This window comes from Phacochoerus africanus, chromosome 8 (assembly GCF_016906955.1).
Source record: "Phacochoerus africanus isolate WHEZ1 chromosome 8, ROS_Pafr_v1, whole genome shotgun sequence".
NCBI classification, from domain to species: Eukaryota; Metazoa; Chordata; class Mammalia; order Artiodactyla; family Suidae; genus Phacochoerus; species Phacochoerus africanus.
In genome coordinates, this window is record NC_062551.1 from 71,999,382 (window position 1) to 72,016,376 (window position 16,995).

General features: G+C 44.1%; 1 protein-coding gene across 6 annotated transcripts in view; it reads left to right on the forward strand.

Annotated features, from left to right (window-relative positions):
* VPS13D (vacuolar protein sorting 13 homolog D) overlaps nt 1-16,995 on the forward strand; it is a 255,497-nt gene that overhangs the window by 64,471 nt on the left and 174,031 nt on the right. For all 6 annotated transcript variants that reach the window (XM_047791889.1, XM_047791884.1, XM_047791885.1 and 3 more), the window contains 7 exons: nt 550-760; nt 3,676-3,847; nt 4,030-4,142; nt 6,396-6,608; nt 10,307-10,569; nt 11,974-12,107; nt 16,675-16,830. In XM_047791889.1, coding sequence (XP_047647845.1) covers nt 550-760; nt 3,676-3,847; nt 4,030-4,142; nt 6,396-6,608; nt 10,307-10,569; nt 11,974-12,107; nt 16,675-16,830 — 1,262 coding nt within the window. The remainder of the gene's footprint in view (nt 1-549; nt 761-3,675; nt 3,848-4,029; nt 4,143-6,395; nt 6,609-10,306; nt 10,570-11,973; nt 12,108-16,674; nt 16,831-16,995) is intronic.

The window sequence follows — 16,995 nt, forward strand, 5'->3', positions numbered from 1 at the left end:
TTTAAGGATTATTGAGGTATTTTGTGGGCAGAATGGTTTTGTGAGGCAGACTGGAATTTTACGGGTCTGTCGGAGGGGAGTTTATGTGGTCTAGGCAAGAATGGAGGTGGCTTGGAATGGATCAGTGGCAGTGGAAATAGTTACGTGTGCTATTTACCTGGAAAATTTTGTAAACCTTTGGGTAAGACTATCTCTGTGGGAGACCCCTGTGGGATATCCTTGGGAGGGGTGCCTAGAGGTCCTTTTATTTAGAGGCCCTTTTGGTCAAGGCCTCAGGGCAGCCATGCGACACGGAGGGGGGCGTGGCACGGTTTGTGCTTGTGAGCAGGGAGCAGGCAGGAAGTGAGTGTCCAGCACACGCAGCGTTGTTCAGGGAAGGTCCTGGTGCCAGAGCGAAGACTTCTGGTCCCCCAGCTTTCTGAAGCAGGTACTTCTAAACATTTTCCAAAGACAAAACGAACTTTTTTTTGGCTTTTTAGTTCTGTTCCAGGCCAGCCTTTCCGGGTCCCGTTTTCTTCACTGTCTCTCTCTCTCCTTGGCTCCTTCTAGAAGACCACGTCTGCCTGCTGGATTGCATTGTTGTCGATCTACAAGACATGGACATCTTTGCCGCGGAGAGGCGCCCGCGAGAGTATTCCAAGTCCTCAGAAGCCAGTAGTGGAGACCTGCTCTTCCCCTCCTATTTCGTGAGACAGACAGGAGGAAGTCTCTTGACTGAGCCTTGTAGGCTAAAATTGCAGGTGGAAAGGAATTTGGACAAGTGAGTGGTTTATACCCATATCCCTGTCTGTTGTAAGTAGAATCGTAATAGCTTGGAAATCAGTGCTATGACACCTGAAAGGGCATAGGTATTCACTTATTTTTTTCATCTATGTGACAAATATGTATTGAGTCCCTACTATATGCTGGACGTGAGGGCTCCTATGAGGGAAGAAAAAACTTCTGCCTTCGTGGCGCTTGCAGTTTCATTGCGGGATATAGGAAGGTAAGTCAGTGATTCTAATTCAGTATTATAGTCTGTATTACAGGATCGCGACAGGTGCCTTGGCAACAAAGAGGAAGGGACATGAATTTAGCATGGATTTTGGTGGGAGTAGGGTGGTAGTGGTGGCAGGGAAAGTGTTTTGGAAGAAGTGACGTATGGATGATAAGTTCCAAATACAGTAGATTTGGGACCTGCTGTTGCTCTTTATCTTGGAGCTGCATTTCATCAGAATAACTGTTTAGGGAGTTCCCGTCGTGGCTCAGTGGTTAACGAATCCGACTAGGAACCATGAGGTTGCGGGTTTGGTCCCTGCCCTTGCTCAGTGGGTTAACGATCCGGCGTTGCCGTGAGCTGTGGTGTAGGTTGCAGACGCGGCTCGGATCCCGCGTTGCTGTGACTCTGGTGTAGGCCAGTGGCTACAGCTCCGATTGGACCCCTAGCCTGGGAACCTCCATATGCCTCGGGAGCGGCCCAGAGAAATATCAAAAAGACAAAAAAAAAAACTGTTTAGATGCAGCTTTTTCCATTTCACTCCATTAAGCTACCAGAAGGTACATCATAAAGACTGAGGAACTGACTTTAACTTCCCTTTTCACTGGCCTCACAACAGAGGATGATTAATTTCTGTATTTTGGAGCATGGCTTCGGTTGTCATTAGTTCCACATCTGGCTGGGAAACTTGCTGAAAATAAACATTCCCAGACTCTACCTGAGACTACCTGGCTCTCAGTGTATATTAACCCTCAAGTGTATAAACCTCAGGCATATGTATTTTTCATTTTTATTTGCTTTTTAGGGCCGCACCTGCAGCAGCATGTGGAAGCTCCCTGGCTAGGGATTGAATCGGAGCTACAGCTGCTGGCCTACACCACAGCCACAGCAACACCAGATCTGCTCTGTGTCTGCAACCTATACCACAGCTCCTCACAGCAACGCCAGATGCTTATTGCACTGAGCGAGGTCAGGGATTGAACCTGCATCCTCATGGATACTAGTCGGGTTCGTTACTGCTGAGCCACAATGGGAACTTCCTAAACCTCAGGTGTACATTAGCAAAGTCCTCTGGTGCTTATGCTCGCCTGGCCCCTGCGCATGGACTGGGAGCTGCAGCTGCAGTGTGTGAGGTCTCTCAGTCTGGGGCGTTGCTGTTGGAAAAAGCAGCGACATCTGCATCTCAGCTCCAGGAAAGAGGAGGCTGGCTGTCAAGTAAGGAAAGAGATGTTCATTGGTAGCATTTTGAAAAGCAGCGTCACCACTTGTCTAGGGTGTGATTTTAATCCCTCTTTGGCCTTTCTTTCCCTTTGCAGTTCTTGGGCTTGGGCAAGTCTTTTAATGTCACTTTTTTGTTTCTCTCTGGATTAGTGATACATGTTAGCCACTCTCACTGGGATTTTTGCGTCTCTTTCTTAGTTGTTATTCAAGTGCTCCCTGGCTGGCGTTCAGTCATGGTTGGCATGAGCTCTGTTTGGTTTTACTGGCTTAGAAGTCTGAGGAGAGCTTCATTATTTAGAAATCAAACATTCTGTTTTCTTTTCAAGTAATGCTTTCCAAAAAAAATGCGCTTTGTTACTCTGCTTATCTAAACTTGACCCACTTCTATCCGTGTTTATGTGCAGATAATTAGACTCTGTTTGTCCAGATAGAAGGTGATGACTGAATGCAAGGTATTCTATCAGTTTCTCACACCATAGACACAGGAACCCAGGTTCTTGGTAATCCTTTCCTGCTTTGTTAACTGCGTGGCTGGTCTTTTTTCACCTTCTTCTCTGTAGGTTGCTCTCCACAGACAAAGTGGTTTACTGTATTCCTTTTCCCCTTCAAATCCTAATCCTCTGCCTTATACACTCAGAGCGTAGTGTCTGCAGGACCCACTATGCCCTGCAGAGAAAAGGCTCCTCGCTGTTGGGACAAGATATATTCCCCTCAACCTGGGCATTTTCAACTTGACCCCTGCCCATCCCAGCTGAGTGACTAATTCAGGTTTTCGCCTCATTTCCCATCTGGGTTTATTCTGAAATGCTGGTTTCTTCCATTAGTTATCCCCAAATGAATGAAGAGCTTGTCATCTTTTTTATTGCCATGTAGCTGTTGTCTCTGTTAGTCTGAGGTTACTACATAGTGATCTGACATTTTGCATATCTTATGGAACTGTCACCACAACGAGTCTCGTCACCATCTGTTTGCATACAAAGTTATTGCAATGTTATCGACCATATTCTTTATGCTCTATAGTGTATCCCCATGGCTTATTTATTTTATAACTGGATGTTCGTACCTCTTAATATCCCTCACCCATTTCGCCCCACCCCCCACTCCTCTGGCTACTACCTGTTTGTTCTCTGTATCTCTTCGTCTGTTTCTTTTTTTTGTCATCTTGCCTTATTGCTTTCCCAACTGTAATGTTTAAGCTTCTTCTGAGCCTCATGAGATTTTTCTTTATGAATTGATTATTTAGTTAACTCAGATTAGATTTGTATATTTTGGGAGAAAAGCAGCCTTTTTTAGCTGAAGCTTGATACTCAGTTGTACTAACTTGCTTCATTTGGACCCACGAGGAATTTTTGTCATCGGAAGGTAGAAATTAATTGGTTGGTAATGTAGGAGGGCACATTTTGGCACTTAGAGTTGGGTGTGAGCCATGTTAAGTTAGTGATTTGGCTGTAGAAGTGACCTTTTTTCTTTCTTCTTAGAGAAATAAGTCATACAGTGCCAGACATCTCTATCCACGGCAACCTCTCCTCCGTCCACTGCTCTCTGGATTTGTACAAATACAAGCTGATCCGGGGTTTATTGGAGAACAACCTTGGGGAACCCATAGAGGAATTCATGCGGCCTTATGACTTACAGGACCCCAGGATTCATGTGAGTGGGACGTTCGGTTCACTTCTAACGCTCGTGGTCTCCGCCGATGGTCTCCCCGTGTATCTGTTCCCCCCAGTCACCTGCACAAGAAGATGAAACAACAAGCAAAGTAGATTTCATGATATTTACCCTCTATTTAGATTGCTATCACCTATGACTTGATCCATGTTTTCCTTTTCCAGACTGTTCTGAGCGGAGAAGTGTACACGTGCCTGTGTTTCCTCATTGATATGGTGAATGTCAGTCTGGAGCTGAAAGATCCAAAGGGAAGGGAAGGTGCTGGGTCCCTGGCCAGGTAGGCTTTCATTACACTGCCTTGCTGTTAGTAACGGTGATACACATCGTACGTACATTTTGTGTGAGCGTAGAGAAGAGGCTGCAGGGCGATGATTCACAGCTAAAGGCGGTCGGTCTGCAGAAGACTTTTTGGTTGGTCTGCACGGTGCTTTTTCAGAGTTTAAATTCATCACTCCATCAGTCAGGAAAGCCGAGGTTCTGCTCTAGTAACCGGCCCTCGGAACACCAGCGACTTACAACAGTGATGGTGTTTTTCTCATGTCTCCTGTCCATTATGGTTCTTGGGCTGCTCTGCTTATTGTGGTTTTCTGGCTGACAGAGCATCTGGGTGTGCCAGTGAGAGAAACAGGAGCCCTGCAGTGGTCTGGATTGGCAGTTGAATGCCCTGGTAAGCCCCATGGGGCTGGAACATGGTCTCACATGAGCACAGCCGAGTCAGGCAGTGGTCTGGCCGTGTGTGTGCATTTCGGGGGCCCCAGGGCCATCCGGGGGGCAGCTGTGATGATGGCCTCACTGGCCAACATTTGAAAATTGAGGAATTGCACATAAGAAGGTTGGATTTCGGAGTTCCTGTTGTGGCTCAGTGGCTAACAAATCTGACGAGGAACCATGAGGTTGCAGCTTTGATCCCTGGCCTTGCTCAGTGGGTTAAGGATCTGGCGTTGCCATGAGCTGTGGTGTAGGTTGTAGACACAGCTCGGATCCCGCCCGAGTTCTGTGGCTCTGATGTAGGCCAGCGGCTACAGCTCCGATTAGACCCCTAGCCTGGGAACCTCCATATCCCGCAGGAGCAGCCCAAGAAATGGCAAAAAGACAAAAAAAAAAAAAAAAGATGGTTGTATTTCAGCTTCTTTTGAAAAATTGGAAGCTTTGGCGTTAGTGGGCCCATGTTCTCAATTGGAAGCATCTGAAAACCGAGTCGTAAGGTGGGCAGCCTTTAGAGAAGGTGTGCGCTTACCTAGCAGTTCACTTGTTCATGTCATTTTCTTGGTTAGTGGAGATCAGGGACTTGTGATGACTGGTAGAAAACCCTCAGGAGTGCACTGTATTTTCACACTTCTCATCTTCCTCTCCTGGCAGCCATGTAAAGCTGGGCAGGTGTCAATCCTGTTTTCCAGACAGAGTTTTTGACTAGTGTAAGATCGTATGGCTGGAGAGGTCTAGAAATCTTTCCACAGAAGCACTCCATCTTCTATTTTGCTTTCCCTTGAAAAATTCATCCAGGTCCATATCTAATTCAGCCGATGCGAACTTGGTATATGGTGGGGCGGGGATCCAAGATTGATTATTTTGTGGGTGATTTTTTCTGATGACTGGTCATGCCCTGAGTTTTTTTCCAATATGCAGGAACTCTGTGCAGAGATTATCACGATGGTACTGAATTGCCCATGGCAGTTTTCTCTGTCATGTTAAAAAAAAAACAAACAAAAAAACAAACAAAAAAAAACGAACAACAAAAAAAACCAAAACTGTTACAAATGCAATTTTCTTTCTGTTGGTGGACTCAGGTGCATTATTTCTCTGTATGAAAAGTGTTATTTGTTGTGGCAGTTCTGTGGAAGCTCGAGTGGTCTTAAAAATTTAGCAGATTCTGGAAAGAGAACCCTCTAGGCAGGCTAGGAGTTGACAGAGGAAGGACTAAAGGGACCTTTAGTACCCCTTGGGGATGGTTATAAATATATAGCCTTCCCTTGACTTGGGTGAAAAATGAGAATGCTAAGGAACCAAGAATATAATAAATATTTGATATTGTTATTCCTTATGAGGTTCCTCTGGATGAGACCATCTCCTTAGACATGGAAAGTAAGATTCAGGAGTTCCCGTTGTGGTGCAGCAGAAATGAATCTGACTAGGAACCATGAGGTTGAGGGTTCGATCCCTGGCCTCGCTCAGTGGTTAAGGATCCAGCATTGCTGTGAGCTGTGGTGCAGGTCGCAGAGGCGGCTCAGATCTGACATTTCTGTGGCTGTGGTGTAGGCCAGCAGCTACAGCTCTGATTGGACCCCTAGCCTGGGAACCTCCATATGCTTTGGGTGCGACCCTAAAAATCAAAAGTAAACAAAAGAAAGATACAAGGCATAGTGACACTAAATCCACTTTGAGGAGACTGTTTAAAATCAGTGGAAGATCTCAGAATGAGTCATTCTCCTTCATGGAACTTAGAAATATTCGTGATTTTGTTCTTTTACCTTAAGCATACATACTTTTGTAAAATGGAAGAGTTCAATGTCTTTTCTGCTTTCTCCCTTAGATTTGACTTCAAGAAATGTAAACTGCTTTATGAGAGCTTCTCCAACCAAACCAAGTCCATTAACTTGGTTTCCCATTCCATGATGGCTTTTGACACCCGCTATGCTGGGCAGAAGACCAGTCCTGGCACGACAAACGTATTCACCTGTATCTTCCAGCCGTCTAAGAATAGCAGCACTACCCAAGGATCCATTCAGATCGAACTGCATTTCAGGTAGTAGACCCAGCTTCCTTCCATCCTCCCTTCTTCCCTCCCTCCCTTCCTTATGGAAGTTCCCAGGCCCAGCCTACGCCAGAGCCACAACAATGCAGAATCAGAATCTGAGCCTCATCTTTGAGCTATATCACAGCTCGTGGCAACACCGGATCCTTAACCCACTGAGCGAGGCCTAGGATCGAACCTGCAACGTTTTGGTTCCTAGTCAGATTCGTTAACCAGTTAACCACTGACCCACAACGGGAACTCCTTTCTGGGTTTTTTTTTGTCTCTTTGCCGACTTCCTCTTTCTTTATCAAGACTTTTCCTACTGTGGTCAGGGGGCCAGGACTGCTTTGGCTTTAGAATATCCCAGGACCGAGGAATCATTGAAAAGATAAATGGATAATGCCTTATCAGTGCAGTGTACTTAGTATTCCTATAACCATGCACTTTTATTTATTGGCCAAAAGATGTCTCTGTTGCCTTAAAAAGAAAAGTAGTTTAGAACTACACCATATTCTTAAAATCAGCCTCCCTGTCAGCTATATATTGTTTTAATATGTAAAGCTACTTGGGGAAGGAAAAAATTATTTTTGTAAGGGGAAAAACGGTCTTTTGGTCTATAGAAGTAATAGAGGGAAAGGTGATTTTGACTTGCATTATCAATTAATCTATGCGAGTATTAATGGACTGACTTCTCTGTGTAAAAACAACTTTAGGAGGTCCTGTCATGGCTCAGTGGTAACAAAAACTGACTGGTATCCATGAGGACTTGGGTTGGATCCGGCCTCGCTCAGTGAATTAAGGATCCTGTGTTGCTGTGAGCTGTGGTGTAGCTCGCAGATGCGGCTCAGATTCAGCTGTTGCTGTGGTTGTGGTGTAACCCGGCAGCTGCAGCTCCGATTTGTCCCCTAGCCTGGGAACATCCATGTGCTATGGGTGTGGCCATAAAAAGACAAAAAAAAAAAAAGAGCTTTAGCCTCTTTGAACTGGATTATGTTTTTCTTCCTAGTATTATGGGAATCAGTGTTGTGTATTAAAAGAGCATGCTTTGGAAACATGTAGATCTGGCCTCAAAACCTTGATCAACCACTTTCTTGTAATGCCTCCTAGGACAGGTTCCTAATCTCTTTGAGCTGCTTTTTCAGCTTCTATAAAATAGAAAAGAATAACTTGTATGCAGCTCATAGGGTGGAGTTAATAGTAAAACAAAATAATTCTGGCATACTGCTTGGCACAGATGGGAGCTGTTATTATTATTCCTGATGTAGCTCATGTTGTTTTATGATACGCTCCTGCAAGATTTTATAACATTTCAGGCATAGACCTGAAAACTGAAAAATTAGGTCTAATTGACAGAAATTCAAAAGGAGGCCTTTGGAACCAATGTCAGTTTCATTCTATTAGTGCTTAATGTCATCAGATGTGTCATAAATATAAACTAGTATGTAAAAAGACTGGGAAAAACTTGGTTAGGCAGAAAAGGGAAAAAAATTTGTCAAGATTATTCTTGCATTTATATGCCTGACATTTCAATGTGCTGTACAGTGAATTCCTCAGTGTTGAGATTTTTTTTTTTTTTTTTTCCTTAGGGAGGCTTGTGATCTCCCTATGCCTTTAGGAAGTCTAGCAAAGTAGATATTTAAACTTTTGCATGAATTTTAAGAAAATGCAGTAATAGGAATGCCACTTGCCTTTTACTGAGCCATGCCGTGGGCCAGGTTTACTGACCTTTAATTCTCACCCATCTGTAGAGTGGATTTCTTCTTCCCCGTTTTACAGATACAGATAGAGAAGCTTGGAGGGGGTTAAGGAACTCTTGGAAGGCCACACAGCTAGTAAGTGAGGTAGTCAGAACTCAGACTTAGGCCTCTGATTTCAAAGCCCGCGTCTTTTCTAACAGTTGTCAGGCCCACCACATTTTGGAGACTGGGCTGATTGCAGTCAGATGATAAGCTGGCTGTGATTTGCAGCTCCTTTGTTTGCAGATGATGTTTATTTGAACGGGAGGCTTGCATGTATTGGGTCCATCTGCAGAAACAGTTTCTTTTGGGGTTTGCTTTGTTATTGACCTGGCTTCCTAAATATCAGCTCCTTGTCCCACCTGTCATATTTTTAATATACCAGGAGCCTTTAAAGTATTACCGTGTATACCAAAGGTGTGTAATTTCTTGGAGGCTAATGATAAAGTCCTACACCTTGGCTCTTGCTAACAGAAATACCATCGTTGGTGAGAGGGTTAAAATGTTCTCTTGATTGGAACTTTTGAACGCTTTCTGTGTCTCAAGAAGAATTGCTCTTCTGTTGGGATTTTGTGTGTCAAATATAAATCACTTCCCAGTGTTTAAAGACTTGAAATATTTTCCAGAAAAGGGATCAGACACACTTTGACTTTCCAGTTAGTTCATAGCTCTGATGATCTATGTTCAAAATGGGGCGGAAAATTTTTACTGAGGGCAACATTTTTTCTCTATTACAAAAGGGTAAAGTGTTTCTGTGAAAAACGCTGTGTCTGTATGAAGGAGACATGCACCATTGTGCCCTTTTTCTAGAGGCAGTGAGCCAGGTTTAGTAGGAGAAACAAGAGACTGGAGAAGCCAGCCTAAAAAATATCTCCGAATCCGCTTTTCCTGAGTAGAAGTCCCCTTTAGGGCAGGGAAGCAGGTCCATGTAGCAGTTGGAACCCCAGAAGCCATTTGGCGCTCATAGAGCACAGTTCAGCCCAGAAAACTCTCCCGGGATGCCCCTCCCCCATTTGCCCTCTATCTTACCCATTTCCGGCTCTAATAGACTCACAGGCCTGGATAAGCCCCTGCCCACAGCATAGCCTGCGGCCAGGCCTGCGAGTGCTCCCTGATTTTTCACCTCAAATAGAGAATTTGGGGTAATGAGGGCGACAAATCTGAAACTCTTAGTCCCTCTCCTGCAACTCTGCTCCTAGGGTGCTTGGGGTTGTACCCACAGTAAGTGTCATCCTCTTTGTCCTCCCTCTTTGGCTAAAAGATCTGGACTCTCAGGCCAGTTCCAGTTAGAGAAGCCATCTTGTACTAGGATGTCAACTTGATGTTTGTTAAGAAGTGATCCTAGACATCCGAGAAAGGGTGCCTCATTGAACTGACATGTATCAGGTACCTGTTACGTGCTTTCTCTCTTTCAGTGTTAACATCTCTCATTTTAGAAGTGAGGAAATGGGCTCAGAGAAGGTAGGCGACTTGTCCGAGATAATATACCTTATACGTGATAAGATTTAAGCCCGTGCTCCTTCTACTCCACCAGGATTTCTCAGCCTCAGCACTGTGACTTTTGGGGTTAGATGACTCCATAATGGAAGCTGTCCTGTACACACACTGTGGGGTGTTTGGCCGCATCCTTGGTTTCTAAGCACCCGATGACTCTAAGAACCCCTTTAGTTGTGACAATCCAAAGTGTCTCCATTGCCAAATGTCTCCTAGGGGACAGAATCACCGCTCGTTGAGAACTGCTGGATGCCATACACTTTCACAGGGTGTATTCCTTCTTGTTTAAAGATAGAATTGACTTTCGAAAGCATACGCTGAGTGTTTTACTCAACCAGGGTTCAGAGTTTATTGATACTCAAAGCGGTCAGTTTAGAAAACACTATAGAGTACCTGCCCAAACTGAGTAATACTTTTGCAAGGTCCTATTTCACGTATAGAGTTCTATTTTATTTTTCTGACCTTTCTTTCTTGTAGGTCTACAAAGGAGTCCTCCTGTTTCACAGTAGTTCTCAACAACCTCCGTGTGTTCCTCATATTTGACTGGCTGCTGTTAGTCCACGGTTTTCTCCACACTCCCAGTGATATTAAGAAGCAAAGCAAGGTCACTCCTCGTCACCGTAACTCTAGCAGTGAATCTGCTGTAATTCCCAAAACGGTGAAAAGTGGAGTAGTTACCAAGCGGTCTTCCCTTCCTATGTCCACTGAAAGGCACCTGGAGGTCAAGGTCAACGTTACAGGTAAGTAGATGTAGTTGTGAGTCACTGAGTCTTATTTGGGTGTCAGGCTCAATATTTGTCTTACAGGATGACTTTGCCATTGCTTCTGTATTTTGACACTTAAAACATTTGCATTTTTTGCAGACCGACAGGCGTTGAAATTCTTGACTTCCATTTTCAGGTGTGAATTGCCTGGCCCACAGTGAGGGCTGCAGGGCCTAGTTCCTTTCCTCTGCCAGCCTAACGCATATGCCCAGCTTGAGTACCCGCTTGGGCAGTGGTCTTTTTTCTTAGCGTTAAATCTGGCTTCAGTTTTCTGTTCGATCTCCAGGGCCTCAACAGATGTGCCTCACTGCGTTTAGGCAAATGTGGTTTGTGAGAATCTCAGTGTAGAAGATACATGAGAGGAGTGTTACTTTCTTTACAAAAAGAGTATTTTGCTTTACCAACAAATATATCATGGTTTTTTAACTGGTAGACTCATATAGTACATCTGGATGTAAGTGTGTATTTGTTATGTGAGGTACCCTATCTACTGCTCAGTGGTTTATTTATTTATTTATTTATTGTCCCTTTTTTTGGTCTTTTTTTTTAGAGCCGCACATGTGGTGTGTGGAAGTTCCCAGGCTAGGGGTCAAATCAGAGCTGCAGCTGCCGGCTACACCACAGCCAAAGCAATGGCCAACTCTGAGCCGTGTCTGCAGCCTACACCACAGCTCATGGCAACGCCAGATCCTTAACCTACTGAGTGAGGCCAGGGATCGAACCCACATCCTTATGAATACTAGTCGGGTTTATTACCCCTGAGCTACCACAGGAACTCCAGGCTGCTCAGTGGTTTAGAAGAAGCTGGGTAGTGCCTTTGAAATAGTTTCAGTTTTCAAAGTTTGATTTATACGTGTGTTTTCATGAAAACAGAAAGCACATGTACCTTGTACAGGTGAAGAGAAAACTGTCTGCATCTACTGCTTTCATTAAACTGGTCCACATTCTTGGTAATAAACAACTTGAACAGCTCCGGAGATGACCTGGTGCTTCATGCTGCCTGACCAGCATTAGAATCGGAATCCACTTCCTGGGATTTTAAAACAGGTCATCGCTTGGAGGAGGGATGGTTTCCTGAGCTCCTGATTGTCTATCTGAGCTGCCTCCCAGAAGACCTAGCTTAAAACTATATTCTAGAGAGAAGCCGTCTCCCAGTCTTTCTGCCTGTGCAGTGCTCTGTCGGCTCAGCTGGGCCTGGCCAGACGCAGGGACCCTGTTCAGGGCGCAGTGGAGCAGAGTGTCGGCAGGCATCTCAGAGACCAGATCTTTCGCGCCGATGTGTCATCCCTCCCCCCCAGGAAATGTGGGGTCTGGCGGGCGACAGCCTGCTGCTTTCCGGCCTCCCAGCTCTGGCTTAGCTGACAGTGCTGTCCTTTCCAGGCACAGAGTTTGTGGTCGTGGAAGATGTGTCCTGCTTTGATACCAATGCCATCATCCTCAAAGGCACCACAGTGCTCACCTATAAGCCCCAATTTGTCGATCGCCCCTTTTCAGGAAGTTTGTTTGGCATCGAGGTAAGAAGTCTGTATGTTTGTTGATTGAAAGACTAATGGTTTGGCTCAAGAGAAGAGCATCTGGAAGAGCGTTTTACCTTCTAAACTTTCATTCGGGAAAATAATGGGATTGGAGGACCCTTGCCCTCTTCTTTTCATTTTTTTCCTCAAAGCTACTAGGTTACACTGTCATTCGCAGCAACATGGATTGACCTAGAGAGCATCATACTAAGTAAGTAAGACAGACGGAGAAAGACAAGTAACATTTGCTATCACTTATATGTGGAATCTAAAAAAAAAAAAAGATACAAATGAACTTATTTATAGAAATAGACCATAGACGTAGAAAGTAAATTTTTGGTTACCAAAGGGAAAGAGGGGAAGATAGATAAGGACTTTGGGATTTACATATATATACTACTCCATATAAAATAGCCAGTAAGACCTACTGTATAGCACAGGAAACTTTACTCAATATTTTGTAATAACCAATAAGGGCAAAGAATCTGAAAAAGTAGATTTATATATATTATAGATTTCGTATATGTGTATATATAACTGAATCGCTGTGCTGTACACCTGTAACTAACACCACATTGTAAATCAGCTATGCTTCAATTTAAAGAAAGAAGAAATCTACCAGGCTATTGTGACATGTGTATTCAGTCCCCCAGGGTCAGGCTGTGAACATGCAGAGGGACACTGCCTCTTTCTCTCATCCCCCCCCCCCCCCCCGCCTTTCCTCGGAAGGTTTCAGGAAACTTTTCTAGTCCTACTGCCCCGTCAGGCTCTTTGTTGTGTTCTGTGGTTCTGTAGGTCCAGGCCCCAGTGAATTTGTGAAGCTGGGAAGGGGGTCCTCACGGCTCCTAATCCCCTTCCCCACATTGAGGGCTGTCTCTCCGGAGGCCAAGGGCTTAGTGGTCCTGGACACTTGTGTATAAAAGGTGTTAGATAGCAAAAAAAAAAGAAAAAAAAAAGGAGTTCCCGTCGTGGCTCAGAGGTTAACGAATCCGACTAGGAACCATGAGGTTGCGGGTTCGGTCCCTGCCCTTGCTCAGTGGGTTAACGATCTGGCGTTGCCGTGAGCTGTGGTGTAGGTTGCAGACGCGGCTCAGATCCTGCGTTGCTGTGGCTCTGGTGTAGGCTGGTGGCTACAGCTCCGATTCGACCCCTAGCCTGGGAACCTCCATATGCCGTGGGAGCGGCCCAAGAAATAGCAAAATAAATAAATAAATAAATAAATAAAAGGTGTTAGGGGCTTCCGTAGTATCCTTCTGGGAATATCTGATCTATAAAAGAGAGTCAGGCCTCACCCAGAGGAGGGAGTCTCTGCTAGGGATGCTCAGGGCCCTCGTTTAATTTCACGATGGAGATAATTGGCACTGAGGTGCCTTTTGTAGCCTGAAAATTACATTATATAATATTAGGCAAAAACTGCTCTGCCTCTTTTTAAGTCATAATATGTGGAGACAGAAGGAGAAATGAGGCAGATTCTCTCTAGCAAATGTTCTTCATTCACTGATCTCAGCGCACATTCCTCTTGTTAAAATAGAAATACTTGGTCAGGGTTACTCATCGTTTCCTTCCCATGTATGATGACACTTTCTCATGCCCTGCTCTTTCCAGTGGTAGTTCAGAGGTTGAATGAACAAAACTTATTTTCACTGTCAATAGCATACGGTCCTGTTTTTTTTTTTTCCCTCCTGTTCAGAAATAGCTGAATAAAACCCATGGAGATTTTACTTCTCTACCCCTTGTTTTGCTCATGTAAGAGGCCTCAGTGTGAGAGGAAGGATTTGCATGCTGGTGTGACGTGAGTTGGTCATGAAATAGCAATTCATCTGCTTTCCAATCCATCACCATACCAGCTTTGAATGGAAAAGTTTGCTGATTGATTAATGAACTGTCAGGTACAGTTGGGTTTTGTGTAGCAGAAGTCCCCGAAGAAAGACAGAAAATGAAACTTTCCTGCTCCAGAGTCTTAGAAAAACTACATGGCAAAATATTTGAGCTTCCTGGAAACTCTTTTCTGTCTTGTTCTTCAGGCAGCACAATTGGATCTGAATTTTAAGACCACTCTAATACATTCTTTAATAAATCCTTGCATTTATAAAGAAAGCAGAATGAGTTAATTTTGAATATGACCGAGGACCTTGGTGTCACAAGTTTTCCAGTAGCACTAGAAAATGCCATAAAAGGGGAAGGAGCAAGGGAGACCAAAGCAATGCTTGCTTTCTTCTCTGGGGCCCAGGATGGGAGTCCTGCCCCACCTCTCTGTCCTCATAAATATATTCTATTTTTTCATTATAGAACATTTCAAATATATACAAAGTAAACAGAATAGTATGAAATCCTGTGTGCCTTTCCCTTAGCTTCAATGATTATTTATTTTCAATTCTGAAAGTGACAACTATTTAAGGAAAAATCACCTATGCCACCACACATAATCTCTCTTGACGTTTTTGCATGTTTCTTTCCTTATAGTTATGACAAAATATTATTTTGATTGGGCTGCTTTTTTAAAAAGTATTTTCATTTTTTTATATTTTTTGTCTTGTTTTATTGTTGTTTTTTTGTCTTTTTGCCTTTTCTAGGGCCACTCCTGCGGCATATGGAGGTTCCCAGGCTAGGCATTGAATTGGAGCTACACCCCAGCTGCAGCAACTTGGGATCTGAGCCATGTATGTGACCTACACCACGGCTCGCGGCAACACCAGATCCTTAACCCACTGAGCGAGGCCAGGGATCGAACCTGCAGCCTCATGGATCCTAGTCAGATTTGTTTCCTCTGAGCCACTCCGGGAGCTCCTGGGCTGCTTTTTCACATATCTGTTTTGTAACTGTCTTCCTATCATGGGGTCTTTTTTTAAAAAGTTTTATTTAAGTATACTTGATTTACAAGGCTGTGATAATTTCTGCTGTACAACAGAGTGATTCAGTTATATGTGTACACACATCCATTCTCTTTTAGATTCTTTTCCCACATAGAGTATTACAGAATACTGAGTAGAGTTCTCTGTGCTATACAGCAGGTCCCCATTGGCCAATCATTCCGTTTACCTCAGTGTGCATATGCCAGTCCCAAACCCCAAGTCCATCCCCCCATCACCTGTCCCCTTTGGTAACCATAAGTTTTTCAAAGTCTAGGAGTCTGTTTCTATTCTGCAAATAAGTTCATTTGGATCTTTTTTTTCACATTCCACATATAAGTGATGTATATATTGTCTTTCACTTTCTGACTAACTTCACTTAGTGTGATAATCTCTAGGTCCACCCATGTTGCTGCAAATGGCATTATTTCATCTTTTTTATAGCTGAGTAGTATTCCACCATACATATGTACCACATCTTCTTTATCCATTCTTCTGTTGATGGACATTTAGGTTGCTTTCATGGCTTGGCTATTGTGAATAATGCTACAGTGAACATTGGGGTACATGTATCTTTTTGAATTATGGTTTGCTCCAGAGAGATGCCCAGGAGTGGGATTGCTGGATCCTGTGGTAGTTCTATTTTTAGTTTTTTGAGGAACCGCCGTACTGTTTTCCATAGTGGTTGTACCAGTTTACATTCACACCAATAGTGTAAGAGGGTTCCCTTTTCTCCACATCCTCTCCAGCATTTATTGTTTGTAGATTTTTTTATGGTGGCCATTCTGACTGACACATGGTGTTTTTTGGTTTTTTTAATTGCTTTTTAGGACCCATGGCATATGGAGTTCCCAGGCTAGGGGTCTGATTGGAGCTATAGCCTCCGGCCTATGCCACAGCCACAGAAACGCCAGATCTGAGCTGTGTCTGCGACCTATACCACAGCTCATGGCAACCCTGGATCCTTAACCCACTGAGTGAGGCCAGGGATCAAACCCTCAACCTTATGGCTCCTAGTCGGATTTGTTTCCTTTCTGCCATGATGGGAACTCTGACATATGGTCTTTTAAACTGTTACTTTTAAATGGCTGCAAAATATTTTGAGTAGATGTGATAAAACTTTGGTTGCTCCTTTTTTTTTTTAGGGCTGCATCCATGGCATAGGAAGATTCCCAGGCTAGGGGTCAAGTTGGAGTTACAGCTGCCGGTCTACACCACAGCCACAGCAATGCCAGATCCAAGCCAAGTCAGTAATCTACACCACAGCTCATGGCAATGCCAGATCCTTAACCCACGGAGTGAGGCCAGGGATTGAACCCGCAACCTTATGGTTTCCAGTCGGATTTGAGCAGGAACTTCTCGTTGCTCTTTTTTTAAATTAACTGTTAAATAATTGTCCAGTGAATTTTTCTATATTTTGCATTATTTCCTTGGGCTAGTTCCTAGCAAGAAATAAGCTTACTGGATCCAGGGGTGGGAGATTTTTAGCCTCTTGTTATATGCACGGTTAAACAGCCTTTCCCACGGCTGAGCCACTGTGCTCTTGGCAGTGGGTGAGAGCAACAGCTGCCCTCTTCGCAAGGTTCATTTCAGCGGTTGTTGTGGGTCTTTTGATATTATAGGGCCGACTGCTTCCGAGATAGTCTCTTTTTCTCCTGATGGTTTGACTCTCCGTAAATCAGACATTAATTCTTGCCATATTACATTTCATTCTCTAGGTGTTTTCATGTCGACTGGGGAACGAGCAAGACACAGCTCTTTCAATTGTTGATCCAGTACAAATTCAGGTGGAGCTGGTGGGGAATTCTTCTTATCAGAACAGCTCAGGATTGATGGATGCATTCAACAGTGAGGATTTTCCACCAGTCTTAGAGGTATTGCTGCCAACCTGTCTGACCCTTCAAAGCATATTCGCAAACATTTTCCTGTGCCTCTACTGCTTATTTACTCTGCCAAACCCAACATTTTGGTTATTTCAGCAAATACAAAATAAATATGACATTGTCTCTGCCCTACAAGATTTTCCCGTCTTATGGAGG